The sequence below is a fragment of the Pelecanus crispus genome, chromosome 2 (genome assembly GCF_030463565.1).
Source record: "Pelecanus crispus isolate bPelCri1 chromosome 2, bPelCri1.pri, whole genome shotgun sequence".
Classification (NCBI taxonomy): Eukaryota; Metazoa; Chordata; class Aves; order Pelecaniformes; family Pelecanidae; genus Pelecanus; species Pelecanus crispus.
Window position 1 is genome coordinate 88,403,237 of NC_134644.1, and position 15,109 is coordinate 88,418,345.

The 15,109-nt window shown below is 36.9% G+C and overlaps 1 protein-coding gene across 2 annotated transcripts in view; it reads left to right on the top strand.

The window, feature by feature from the left end:
• Positions 1 to 15,109, top strand: part of CDH12 (cadherin 12) — a 169,430-nt gene that overhangs the window by 93,137 nt on the left and 61,184 nt on the right. For both annotated transcript variants that reach the window (XM_075706280.1, XM_075706281.1), the window contains one exon: positions 5,462 to 5,629. In XM_075706280.1, coding sequence (XP_075562395.1) covers positions 5,462 to 5,629 — 168 coding nt within the window. The remainder of the gene's footprint in view (positions 1 to 5,461; positions 5,630 to 15,109) is intronic.

A 15,109-nucleotide genomic window follows, 5' to 3' on the forward strand; every position in this document is an offset into this window, starting at 1 on the left:
GCTAAAGCTTTATCTGCTACATGCATTCTATTTTTTGTTTTTTCCTTATGCTTCAGTTTTGTGTCTTGGGTCTACATTCTTTTTTCTCAGCATTTTTACCTGCTGAACTTACAGTCAGAAATTCTCTAGCAATGATTGTTTTGCTATATAGAGCTAATTTGGGACTGTGGAACAGCTAATCATCTCCTGCCCTCCTCTTTTCCTGGGGCATAGTGTGTTTGTCTGGAGTTACTGGATGTGCGAGCAGAAAAGGATAATACGTTTAAAGAGACTGCAGTATTTGGGAGGTTGGTAGACATGTTAATTAGGTATCTTGTCCTATATTTCTAAATGTCATTCTTGTTTCTGTATTTAGTAATTCAGTTAAGGAGCCAATAACTTGCGTGGTGAATGCCATGCATTGTGTCATCCTGAATGTGTTACAAGGATAGTTGTCCATATGCCCGTTTCAGCAAATAGTTTCTCCTTCCAGTGAAGATGTACTTGAATGTCAGGCTGTTTTAAAGAGCCTTTATCCCTGATCAATCAATTGTTTGGTGGTGAGAGCCTCATAAAGCTGTTACTGCACTATCTCCAGTGGGCACATTCCTTTGTCACATGCTCCATTTAGCAGGAGATCGTATTGCAATTTCCAGTGAGCAACTTAACTTTTCAAACTGAAATGGGACTTCTTCAAGTGTCTGGGGGAAAAAAAAGTATTTACCTTTATACTTATTTTTTTTATTTCAGTCATGTAAAGAATGAGGAGAAAGTCAATGGCAAGAAAAACCTTTACTGAAGCCACAACTGGAATTCTAGTACAAGTTTACCAAGAAAAAATATTAACAGTTATTAGTTTTTGAAGAAGAACCTTTTTTCCTGTGGTACTTTGAATTGCTGTATCATATGCTTTCATCTATTACTCAGTAGTGAGTAGTGAATGGACCATAGGTGATGATCTGCACCCTACTAAGCCTGCAACATCATACAAACCCAGTGTTTCCACCTCTGGCTATTAGTATCTTTAATGAGTTACTCAGGTGGACCTTGGTAGTAAAAGAATGGACACAGCTCTAAAGGAAGATTAATGAAACAGATAGCCCAGCATAGCTTAAAAACTTATACCAGAAAAAAGTGTGTAGATTCATTCTTCTATGAGCAACAGTAATGTGCTGTAACCTGTCTTACATTAGAAAGGTCACAATATGAGAGTTACCTGTGGGTCTAACAATGACTGTATGTAAATAATAATGTACAGGATGCTGCTTAATGATTTGCTTTAAAATCCAGAAGTCTTGGGTGGCGCTACAGATCTTCTGGCATTTCTAATTCTTTATTTTATAACTGAGGAGATGATACATTAGTTTTTCAGTGCAGTTTTACCACCAGACACCTGCCTTGATTATTTTTGACAGGAAAGGGGAAGAAAGCTATTTGGGTACAAAATGACTGACAAACTCAGAACAGATGGATAAGCATTTTTTGGGTTGCTGTTGTTGGCTTTTTTTGCCGTCTCTTGCATTCTAGTGACAATTTTGAGACATTCGCTTGTAGTTATTTAAAGAACTTAAGAACATCCATACTAGGTCAGACCAAAGGTCCATGCTGCCGGGTGTCATGCTTCCAAAAGTGGTGGCCTCTAGTGAAGGATAAAAGAAGAAGTGTTTAGCATGTAGTGATGCACCCCCTGAATACTTTTCCTAGTCTGCAACAACTTGTTCTTACGAAGTTCCTGGGTGATTAGCAGTGTCCATGTAACTAAAACTCTGAAAGGATTTCTCCTCCATAGCTTGTCCACTGCCCAGTACAGTTGCCTTGTCCAGGAGCACAGTATCTGCACGTCCATTGACTAGAAATTCCACAGCAAAAGGTTTTTTGGTTGAAGAACCAGCTCCTCTTGCTTCTTTGAAATGTGACACCTCTTAACCTATTTTGTACCTCACACTTACATTACACAAGCCAGCGAACAGTTAATTCTTATTTATTAGTTCCCCATGACCTTATAGACCCATATTCTCCCCCAGTTACCTCTTTAATAGATTGAAGACTTCTTTCAACAGAAGCCATTCCATAACACGGGTCATCCTTCTCCTCCTTCTCGGAAAGCGAAAGTGCACATGGTATTCGAGAAGGCAGCTCATATGGATGTATAAAGTGGTTTAATCATAACACTTTTGTTGTTTATTCCTTTCCAAACAGTTCCAAACATTCTGTTTACTTTTTAGTTTCTACCACACAAAAACTGATATGTCTGTGGAAATTTCTATTACTACCTCAAGATCTCATCGTGAAGTCGTAATGGTAAAACCGCTGACCATAACTTCATATGTGAAATAAGGATTGTGTTTGACATGCTCCTGACTTTACATTTACTCCTTTCTCAAATCATTCCTGATAGATGATAAACATTTGCTTTGATATGAATCTAGTACACTTAAATAGTTTTTAACCTTTATGGGTCTGGATGTCACAGCTGCCCCTTTACTCCTCTTCTTCAGTGACCTCCAAATTTTTTGCAGTGCTTTGCTGGAGGTAAGCAAACTGTGTAGAAGCAGGAGAGTTAGCTTTTATTGCTCTTGCAGGAAGGCTAAATGCATTCCAGTCCCTGTTGGAGAGCAGCTGTTGGACTGGCACATTTTAAGGCCTCGAATCTTATACGTGGGGGTTACTTTTTGGTGCTATGAAATTGCTCTTCTGATTTTAATGTGAGTTTTCTTTAACATAGAGCACTTAAGACAGATAACCTCGCTTATCTTTCCTCTGTACATTCTGTTCTGTTACTAAAATGTCCTTTTGACAAACTCCTTTCCACCCAATTTTCTGATGTGCTTATGAGATCAATATTGTTATTTATGGCTAAATGTCTCCAATTTTTTCTTAGACTCAGTATTTGAGTCCATATTCTGCCTCAGTTATGTTCTTGAAATCCAAATTGGTGTCAGCAGGAGTACTGATGTTAGTATTTATTCAGGAGGTTTTTCACAGAACCTGGATTTTCTCTTCCACGTAAGTGGATCATCCCCTGTTGAAATATGGCTCAGTAACTTTTTGGAGTATATCTTCTGGTCCAGGTCCCATACATATTATTTTCAATTCTCAGTAGCGTCATCAAGACCATAATTTTCTGCACATTTGATACTGATGACATTTGCAAAGAAAAAAAAAAACCCAACAAATTTATTCAGTTCTGGAGCTGAACAATCTTTATGGTAAAAACTTAAGTTAGAAGGATTTAAAAACACTCAGAACACCATTACATGCATGTAAGGACTCTACTTTATAATAAGCCTTTGATTTAAAGTTTGGATATTCTTTGTGAAACTGAAGCTGGAATACCAAAATCTGTAGTCCTTTCTTTCCCATGGATCTTTACCTTTATTTTATTTTTCTATTTTGCTGGTTAGATAACTTTAAATCATCTTCGTCCTGTCCATGTGAACTGATGATTTTGCTAGAAATAGTATTTTTCAGGTTTTTTTCTATGCTTTTGAAATAGGGTAGGTAGAAAAGGGAAAATTGCCTATGAACTGCTAGACATGAAAATTATTCTCATTGATTTTTTCTGCTGGAGACAAAGGGTTTTTTTACAGAAAAATATATAGAAAGCCCTTATACTTCCAGATAGGAATAAACAGTGGGTGATGGAACTTTACTACTAAAGTGATAGCCAATTCTTCATTTTCTGAATATCAGCTGGAATATTTCTGAGAAAGCCACTCAGTTGTACCTAAAACAGGTATAACAATCAGATCAACTGCATCTCCTGCTCACAACCTACTATGTGTCCATTTTAATTTTTTTCTGCTGTTATTTTGTTTTGCTAGTATAACAAGGGAAGTCTCTAATTCTCATAGCTCTCTTCTCCCTAGAATGAGCATACCAAGGATGTTGTAAAATACTGTGGAACGTATAGTCACCAAATATAGTCTCCAAATGCAAAAATATGCAAGAATATTAAGAGATTCAAGAAGAAACCTAGTAATATTCATCCTATTTACAAAAAGATTTTTTCATGACTATCACATGAATATGAACAAATTTTCACAGTTTCAAAATTCAAGATTTCTGTCTGGAACAAACAAAACATTGAACAACACTGATTGTTTCCAAAAGCTCAACAAGATAGTGTTGCAGTATGTAAATGTTCTGAAGTATTTGCTAGTCATACTCCAGATCTATGCAGTACAGTATATGCCATGCTGAGGTAGAAAATAGTAGTTATTATTAATGTTGTCGCTATCATCATCAGTGTTACAAGTGGAGAGAAAGGAAATTCTTATACTATTCAACTCAACAGAAATTTTTAATAAGTTCCAGAAATAGAAGATTTAGGTCAAAGTTATTTCTAGACTCTGAACAAGTACAATAAGATAACAGTTCCTATTCCTACTTGTTAACACAGCAGCAGTCAGTTGCTGTAAAGATAAGAATGACCCTTAAAGTTTGTTTCTTATCCTTCCAGACCCATTATAACACCAGGGGAAAAAGACTGCTTTTAAACCCAAATGATTTAATACTAGAAAACAATATTTGCTAGAACAGTAATAACTTAAAGGAGAAGCATGCTTCCAACTGGTTTATTTTTCAATTGTGCATGCTACCTCCACCAATCTGCGCCTAACCATTTTCTGAAAACTATTGCCGAATATATAGCATCTTGCAACGTAAGATGAACTTGTAAAATTTGGACAAAGAAATGTATTTTCTCCTATACATTTGGTTTCAAGAGAAATGCTTGACCGCCTAAAACCATATAGCTTTTTACAACTTCATCAGCTAATCCTATGATCAGTAGTACCTCTCTCTCCAAGTCTTCCTTTCATCATATACATTCTTAACATGTCAGAAAGGAGATTATGGCACATCTATTTAGGTGTCAGCTATCCAAAATCATTGAAGATTAAGAGTCTTTTGGGTAATGTCTTACCATGATATTTTAATTACATTTCTTTAAGGAAACTCCTAAAGTTTTCACTGCCTCTATGTGCTATATTAAGAAAACTTTCTTAAGCAAGGGAGAGTCTTCTAATAAAGACCTCCTTTTGTACAGAAGGACTATTGTCTTGGCCTACAGTAGCTTAACTGTGATGGCAAGTGACTGGTTGGAAACAATTGAAGATGCAGTCTCTGAAATGCATTGCCACCTCTTCCTACATTGTCCTACTCTGCACAATGAAACATTTTTCGGTCCTGATGTGGCAAACCTATGCCATTCACATCCCTAGTGAAAATGCACCATTCTCTTTCAGCCATTCAGGTCCTGATTGAAAAGTCACAGCAGTCATTTCGAATGGTTGAATAGCTGACGAGCACACTTTTGAAAAGCCCAAGTGATTTGCATGTTTCTGTGTGAACTCCTCTCTTATCAACCCTTTAGGAAGAGTTCCATTCCTGCTCCAGGAGATTCAGTATTAAAATGTAATAGTAGACAATCACAGCCCTTTGTTTACTTATTCTTTCCCTTTCCCATTTCTTCTCGTAGGTGTAATAAGAACAGCTTTGCCAAATATGGACAGAGAAGTGAAAGAACAATATCAAGTTCTAATCCAAGCCAAGGACATGGGAGGACAGCTGGGAGGACTAGCTGGTACTACCACTGTAAACATTACTCTCACGGATGTCAACGACAACCCACCCAGATTTCCTAAGAGTATGTTGTATTCCAAATGCATTAATTTTCAAACAAGCATGACTGAAAGTATTAATGTGAAAAATCCTTTAGATAAGGAATTGAGATCCAGGAAGAAGAACAGTATATGATGAAAAAGGTTTAGAATATACTGTTGTTTTTTTAAATAATATAAAGCTCAATTTGAAAGTATGAGTTTTGAATGTTTAAGAGGAAATATGTCACCATTCCACAGGACCAGCCTGAGCCTAAGAGTTCATTTCATTTACACTTTAAAAATTATTTGGGAAATACTATTTTTCAAGGGAAACTGGATGGTCCCCTTCAAATGACAAAAGGTTATAATCTGAGACTTCCAGGTACCAAAGACAGAACTGGCTCATGCTAAGCATTGTTGTTATGATAATCAGGAACAGATTTTTTTTACAGATTTTGGCCCAGAAGATTATATCTGTCCTTGAAAACACTTACAGCCTCAAAATAGCGATCATCCACTGACAGTTTCTAACATTTCATATCAATTAGTTTAAATGAGGCTTTTCAGAAGTATGCTAATTTAAAGAGTTTCATAGTCTGTGTATGATTAGCAGGATTGTCACTGCTCTCCTTAAATTTACTGAGGTTTTGTATATTCTGTACCTTTGAAATGCAGACACTAATCAAGCATAAACCTTGATAACTATGCCAAAACAATTAGCTGCTAAAAGTTGTTAATAAGACACATTCATATTAGAACATTCATATGAAATGGCAGTAAGATCATGGCAGCTTTTTACTTTGTATCTCTTTTCTTGCACATGAATTGTAATCCCACTTTATGTATTATAAATGCTCCTCAGGTACCAAACCACACCTGAAACTTCACAGTTTTCTCTCATATAAAAATTCTTCTTCTTCTTTTCCTCATTATGAAAATATATTGCATTTCTGCATGCATGTAAAAATGACCATGTTAAGATAAAGATCCATCTGGCCCCGCCTTCTTGTCTCTCACACTGACATCTAGAGGGATATACATAAGAACAGTCCAAACAATATTCCAGAACTTTTCCTCAGTTTCTAACAATTTTTAGACCAGATGGTGCCTTTATATTTAAGAACCCTCAATGTATTTTTCTTACAGCAAGTTGCCCCATTGCTTTGAAACTTACGTAAAATTTCAAAGTCCACAACATCCTATGTTAGTGAGGTGCACAGATTAATCATATATTGCACAGCAAACAGCTTCCCCTCATTTGTTTTGAATCTATCCCTATGTATCTACCTGCATGTTGACCTCTTTACCTCTTTAAGGAATTCAGAAAATGTTGCAAAATATGACCTTTATTTAGAAAAACTGTGTTTTTTCCAATATGGGATATTCTCCATGAGTCCATTAATCCTGCTCCTACTCCTTTGCCATGTGCATGTCAGTCATATCCATCCCTAGCTCCCCTGAACTCCCTGGAAATCTTTGGGGAAAAAAATCAGTGTTATATTAGCACCTCCAAGCCTTCATGTGCCACAGTGGTTTGAAGCAAAATATTGCACATCATAATAGTTCACTTATTTCATCCTTCAGGCTCTTGGGCATGTAGCACCTAATCCAAATGATTTGTTACTGTTGTGTCTGTTCGTTCCACAACTGCTTCTATAGCTAATTTAACCTTCTCATGAGTCCCCCATAAAGAAGGGTTCCAGGATAGAAAAATTACCCAGCTATTCTACACTGAACACAAAGAAAAAGATATATTAAGATTTACATTTGTGATCTTACCTTCTCTGAGCACTTCTTCTATATCTCAGTTCTGGGTTGGCTTTACACAGTTCCTCTCAGACTTTTGCCTCCAGATGTGTTTAAAAGACAATTATTATTAGCTTGTTTGCCAGAGATTTATTCAAACTCATTTTTTTCATCTTCTTTATTGTGGTTTTATAGGTAAAGCAGATTTTATAGTTCTTTCTATTGTCCTCCCTGAGACACAACTTCATTTTTTTGAAAGATGCATTCTTGCTTTTATTAGCTATGTTGTTTACCCTTACTGATTTGCTTTTTAAGCACTTTGCTGTGGGTCTTCAAAATGGTGGCCCTAGATAGCATCCACAGCACCCACAGTGATTTAGCTATCTCATCTATCCCATTCAGATTTTTAAGGCAATATCCCTCAGTTTTGTTTATTTCCTTTTTTTTTTTTTAATTTTTATTTTTATTTAACTGAGGGCAACCATCATGTAATTTTGGCTCTTATTGCTCCTGCACAGGTATTGCATTTAAACTCATTATGGTTGCTGTAAAATTTAGAAGAATTGAAGAACTTTTTCTGACTGGCTAGTGTTAATACTGTTCTCTTCTTTAAGTCTTATTTGACTTAGAGCTTCCTTTGACAACCATCATTATTCCTCCACTGATAAGGTCTACTTTGCCCTTCCTTGGTACTGCGCTGCCTGACTGATTTTCTTCTTTCCCACAGATTTTGAGCATGCCTGTTATACTGATATTCTTGTTTAGCGTTAGGCATTAAAGCTACCCATACTAGTTCCCATTTTAACCCTTGGTTTTATATTGTGGTTTGCTTTCTCCGCTTTACTGGACCCTAGTTTGGTTCTGTATGATCTACCATTTCTGCATTTCCTACTGGACTACCATCACCTTTTGTAGTATTCTTCAGTGAAGGATGCAGAATTCTGATGGCTGCACCCTTTATCTGAACTGCGTACTTTTGCATTTCTTTGAATTGTGTGCTTTCCAACACCTGCAAATTTTCCTCAACTTTTCAGCCTGAATTACAATGGTCATAGGAAAGTTTTAAACTTTCTGAAGCCTGTTTCTTCTATGGCCGAAATTAATTTTGCATCTTCTTTATGGGCACCAAGTCTTTACCAAGCACCCCTATTTTCCAATAGTGTGAATCCTTTCTCCTCACACCTTTTTCTCAGCCAGGCATTTAAAGCTTTGCCTTTCCACCTTTCTCTCCCTCATTGTACGTAGTAAGACAATTTCAGTTTATGCTACTATGAACATCCTTAACTTCGGCTTTCGCTTGCCAGCCTAAATTCCAACCCTAAGACCTGTGTCCAGTCTTACCTTATTTTGTCAGAGCTCACATGGACTACAGCCATTGGCTCCTCCTTGTGTTTCCTGACATCCTGTCAAAACTCTTGTGAGATGCTTCAAATCTGGTCAACAAGCAAATCATCCCAGAGGGTCACCTTGAATCAACATTCCCACTTTCCTTGTCCTCAATGCTTGTTAAACTGCCCACCACTGCAGTCTCCTCCTTCCTTTCAGCTGGAACCCCTGCTGCTGGAAGGGTACCACGGGTGCAAGAGGAAATAATGTAACTGCCTGGAAACTGAAAAACTCAAGTTTCTTGGGCCCAATGTTCTTTCCAGTGTCTGACTTTCAGTTGTATATTTTACTTTCTTTGCTGTTAGGGGCCTTTAGTAATTTTCTGGTTTATTGTATACTTTCATCTACTATGGTGTTGCAAAAAATACACAAGTCTCACATAATGTCAGTTTTCATGACACAGAAATCATGGAATATATCATCCTCTTTGAAGAAGATAGCCTTGAGGTCTCATTTAATGCATGCACTGTAGTTATGACATCTTTGCCCAATTGTTGCTATGAAAGAGAAGAAAAAAACACAATAGACCAACCTTGTCCTGTGCTTTGCATGCTAGTAGGGTTGAAAACCTTTTCTTTCTATTATATCAAATGTCACAGAAGCCAAATTATAGCAGTGACTCTCAACAAAACAGAAGAGAGTAATATTGGAGGTTCGTGTTGATATTGAAAATAATAAAATTTTAGGATGGCTTACAAGCTAAAATGTCAGTTTGGAGACTCCAGTGTATCAGAACAAGCTTGATCAAGGCTGACAGTTACCCGAAACATTCTTTTCTTTTGGGTTGTGTTACAGGCAACATATGTATATTCGCGTAAACTAAGGATTTGTGCTTAATCAAAATAGTAAATGCAAAAATCCTGATCAATGGGGATTTACTTAGCCAGTCCCATTTGGTTAAGCACTATGTGAAATGATGTCTAATGTGCCTGAAATTCACAAGGCTAATTACAGTGAAACAAAAATAATTGATGGAAAAAAAGTTGAATATGAATTTTATTTCTAATATAGTAACTGTATTTTTCAGTTTTGCTCTTTGAAAACATTGCAATGATTCAGAGTAACTACCTGCCAGGAGATGGAGTTTGTCATTTGCTTGACTACCATAGCTAAAAGGATACTTGTGCAGAATTTTAGTTTATGTGAAAAATAAGCCTTTAAAGTCAGGTCCAGGTAGGTGCCAGGGTCAGGTCTGGCAACACCCAAAGAGCCCTCGCTGTTGCTGGGAGTTGAGACCTCTAGTATCACATGACTCATCGTTGGTCACAAAGTCAGGAAGTCCAAGTACAGACTGAAAAAAGGGACTGAACATCCTTTAACACTAACTGCTGCAGAGTGAATGTTTTTGCATCACATAATCATGACCACAGTTTCCCAAAGGGCTTATACCAAAGATGCCACACTATAGCTTACCTTATCAAATAAGAAGATACTAATTATCACAGAAAAAAGTTTAAATTTATTTTCTGAACTCAGTTAATCTGAAAAAAAAAATTCACAGTAGAAGTGGAAGAACATATATTATTAATATTTGGAAGAAGCTACATTAATAAATAATACATTACAAGCTTGCCAAAAAAATGCATCATGGAACACCTTCATCTCATCAAGGGTCCTTTAAGGAGACAGGCAGGTTCGGATAGGATATCAGCATCCAGTGATGAAAAACCGCTGACTATCCTGCTGAACATGGATTTTTTTATTTAGAACCTGTTCTTTTGAACATATTCAGCAGGGAACTCCCACTTTGCATGTCTCATAGTAATGAGGAGTGTAACAAAGGGGAAACCTCTAAACATTATATATTTCTGTCAGAGTTGTTTGTCCTGAAGGTATCTATTGGCCCACATTTTCAGAAAACTGAGACACTTCAGAAAACTGGTATTTTCTTTATAACTAGAAGGAAAAATGAATCTGAATGATTTTATTAGTAGAAATTTATTTCCAAAAGTGTTTTATATATGTCTTGCCTGACTCTTCATTAGTACACTGACTTTCTGCATTACTGTGCATGTTTCATTGTTAAAGATAGAACTTTTTCATAAATGTTAAAATAAATGTTTCATACCAAAGTTTGATTGTTGCCAAAACAAGAAAAGAATAAAGCAAAGGCTGAAAGAGAAAGTAATCTTCCTATCATAGCAACGATGTTCAAGCAATTAAATGGAAATTTGGTATAACACATTGCCTTTGAAGAGAGAAGAGTGGATAAAAGTTGTTTATCTGTAGGCATGCATCTTGGTCCAGAATGGATCTGATGGCCTTTCCCTCTCAGCTACTCACATACATGGTAGCTGGTTAAGTAAAAAGACAGTTCAGTGCATCCTTTCTAGAAGCTAATGGACTAATCCTTAAGCTGTCGTGGTTTAGCCCCAGCCAGCAACTCAGCACCACGCAGCCGCTCGCTCACTCCCCCTACCCCGGTGGGATGGGGGAGAGAATCAGAGGAGTAAGAGTGAGAAACACTCCTGGGTTGAGATAAGAACAGGTTAATAATTGAAATAAAGTAAAATAGTAATGATAATAATAACAATATAATAATGATAATAATATACAAAGCAAGTGATGCACAATGCAATTGCTCACCACCCGCCGACCGATACCCAGACAGTTCCCGAGCAGCGATCACTCCCCCCGGCCAACCCCCCCCCCAGTTTCTATACTGAGCATGACGTCATATGGTATGGAATAGCCCTTTGGGCAGTTTGGATCAACTCTTCTGGCTGTGCCCCCTCCCAGTTTCTTGTGCACCTGGCAGAGCATGGGAAGCTGAAAAGTCCTTGAGTAGCATAAGCAGTACTCAGCAACAACTAAACCATCAGTGTGTTATCAACACAGCACTATGCCTGCTACTAGGAAGAAAATTAACTCTATCTCAGCCGAAACCAGGACACAAGCATTAGTCCAGTCTAAGCTAGCTGCAAGGACAGCTATGGCTGTTCCAACTCTTAAAATAAGCTTCAGGAAAGAATGGATGGGTTGTATTTACTTCAACATTTAAATGACAAAAACTGTATAATTAGTTGGTATAAATTATACTTTATGGAATCAAACCAATTAAGTGAAGTGGTTGATTCATATTTTGTAAGGTTTTTGTGCTTCAGTTTTCCCGTCTCTTTCTTTTGTTCACTGATGACAGAATGACTGTGAAAGCAATTTAGAGAAATAAACCCTTATATGCTGAGCAGTAAAAGCACATGCGAATCATTTTAGTTGAAGGAATAGGATGTCTTTTTATTTTAATATGACATAAATATACTTTTAGAGGATAAGGCCATGAGATAGAATAAATGCAATTGAATTTTAAAATTTATACAGTTTTTATTCTGATATTAGCAAATAAAAGACCATTCTCAAGTGTCTTATGAAATCAGCAATAAGCTGGGTTTATTTTGAAGGTGTGTATTTTTAAGATGACACTCACTTAATTTTTTTTTTTTATTCAAAGAAGCTATTTGGCTAAAGCTATGTTTTATCATATAATTTCTAACTCACAGGAGAAGTCAATATTGTAGGGGAATGACTGAAAACTGGTTTTAATAGAAGAAAAATGAATTAAGGTTTGGACCCAATACTTGAATTTTGTCTACTTGTTCATGTCTTGGCTTTTAAACATCAGCTCTCTGATGGTCAGAAACCATTATCTCAGGGCTGTTTGCAACCACATTTAAAATGTACAGATGGCTGTAGAGAAATGCCTAGACATCACAAGAGCCAGCTTTTTGTTGTCATTGGTCTTTCCAGAAGCATCCCAGTGAAATCCGTCAAGTTAGTTTGCATAAAAGAGCATGGAAAATTTGCAGAAATGCTAACATGCTTGGAAGCAGAAATGCAACTATTCATCTTTCTGGTAATGACACCTTAAATAAGGCAAGATTGAAGGATTGTTCCTAGGACCTTGAACATTATCTGCCTGTCCATACCGTAGAATTTTGCAGCTAATTGGATTTGGATTTCAAGAGTGTCCAGTACAATGTGCTTCAAAGAATGTATTAAATCCTCCACTGGAGACAGCAGAGGAAACAACAATCTTAAATAGAAAAGTCAACAAAACGGACAAACTGGAAAAAATATCTTTCACTGATGCAATTTCAGGAATTTCAGTGCAAGTAAAAAAGACCTGTATAAAACAGAGCTAGCTGCTTTTTTTTTTTCTTCTCTTAGTTATATAACCTTTGCATGTTACTTGAAAGATCTATTATCTGCATTATCTAATATACAGATCTATTATCTATTTCACAATTATGATATTAGGAATAGAGTTTGCATATTATTACCCTTTAGATAGCATCTATTTTCAGTAATTATGTATTGGTTCATAGCATATTTTAATAGGTTTACTTTAAAGTACTAAAATCTGTAGAAATATTTTGAAAGAAAAGACAACCAAGTGCTGAACTTTGAATAGCCTGCCTATACATACATAAGCATACACACTCTGTGGATTGAAAACTCTTATCATAGTTATTTATTTACATATTCTGGGAAGCTTAGTACATCACAGAAATTGCGCACACACTATTTAGCATGATTTTACTACATAAAAACAGGTCAGTTTTGTTCACACAGTAAACTAAATGTGGGTAATTCCATTCATGTGTCTTTGAACCAGTCTTGCTTAGATTTTATTGCAAAATTGAGTTCAGGTGCGGAGTGCAAGTAAAAGGTCTTCTGGTCCACATGAGACAGAAAGAAAAATCTTTTAACCCACTGCTTTCAATGAGTCACCTATGAGAGAGAAGTTCCTCAGATAATAGTATCTGCTTTTAAAGATTTCAGAATACAACACAGATGCTACGCAGCAGTAAATTAGACATTTACAGGAAAGGTCTGTGTGATTAAGAAATTATTATGTTCACTAACCTAAAAAATTAAAATAATGAAAGCAGATTTTTATTTAAAAAAAAAAAAGAGGAATATTTATTCCCTCCCTACTTGGACAATTTGCTAGAAAACTTACTTGGGATTAAGGTTCAGAGCTCCAATCTGCATAATTAAGTGCTTTAACAAGTCTTCCCAACTTTCTGGGAAGTTATTCTACCCACTGCAATTTAGATAGGGAAGTATGGCTTTCTCTTGGTATTCCTGTTAAAAGTTGTGTTTTGTATACAGAATTTGTATCTTCATTGGCTCTCGGAATCAGCACGAGTCTTTCATTGATTACAGAATTTTCCTGGCAGACAAAATGCCCTAACTCAGTTTCAGCAACTAATTACTTATTTGATACCAAATGGGAGATACTTGCACAGGACAGGTGGACAGATTGATTGCAGACTAGCCTGCAGGCAGTGATTAGGTGGGAGACCGCGTCAGAGCTTGCTTTGAATCGGAAAAGGAGGGAAGGTTGAATCCTGGTCTACTCTGTCTTTGTAGACACTTTGTAACCACTATGCCATAAAACATAAAGGGGAAAAAAGCACCAGCTTGGTTTTGTAAACAAAGTTTAAATCTTTTAATGTCATAAAATCTGAAGGAAGTCTGTGACCATTTACTTGTGAGTTTTGGGTGAACTAAAAATGTATTTTGGAGTCGAACGTATGTTTTAACCAACCATTTCAAGGAGTGTTGGAAGACAGGGATGCAAAGACTCCAGAAATGGGCCCATGCAATTGTAAGCCAAGCATGAAACCAGCAGCCATGCAGAGGTCATTATAATTTTGAACTGTAATACCAATGAGTCACTTAACTACAGCTTTAACACCAGCAAAACAATAGTCAAATCAGTACATGAATAAATACCATCAGACCAATGTTTGCACAGTGCTCTTGCAGAAATCAGAGGAGGAATTACCATAACTCGTCTTTAATCCAGGCTTCTTCCAAGTCTCGCACCTCTGTACTGTCTGCACCTCTGTCTCCCCCTCCTCTGGCCTTCTCTTTCCTCCTCGCCCTGCCTATCCTTACATTCAACATGCACTCTTGTCTCCCTTCTCCTAAAAGAAGCACAAATTTATCCTCAATCTCGTTTTCATCTTATAATTACAGTGTGGCCATCTCCTCCTTCTCCTCCCCAAGGGTTTTTTTTCTCCCCAATAATAACACTGCTAAAATGATTTATCCTTTGTTCGTTCCCTTCCAGCTCTGAGTCTCTCCACATTTTGCTATACCGAGATCATGAGTCTTCACCATCCCAGATGAGCTCTTTACAGCTCCATCTTGCTTGGTTTGGCCACTACACTGTCAGCTCAGTGACCCTTGCCTGCTGTTTCTATTTGACCCACCTGAGTTAGCTACATGTTTGACAGCTAGTCATAAAAAAGCCTCTGTACTTTTTTTTTTCCTAAACCGCCACTCAATCAGTGCGATTATAGGCATTTTTACATAGACTAAAAGAAGGCTTATTTTATTTTGCTTTGAAGAATTAAAGAGGGGTGTAAGAGTGTCGGGGAAAG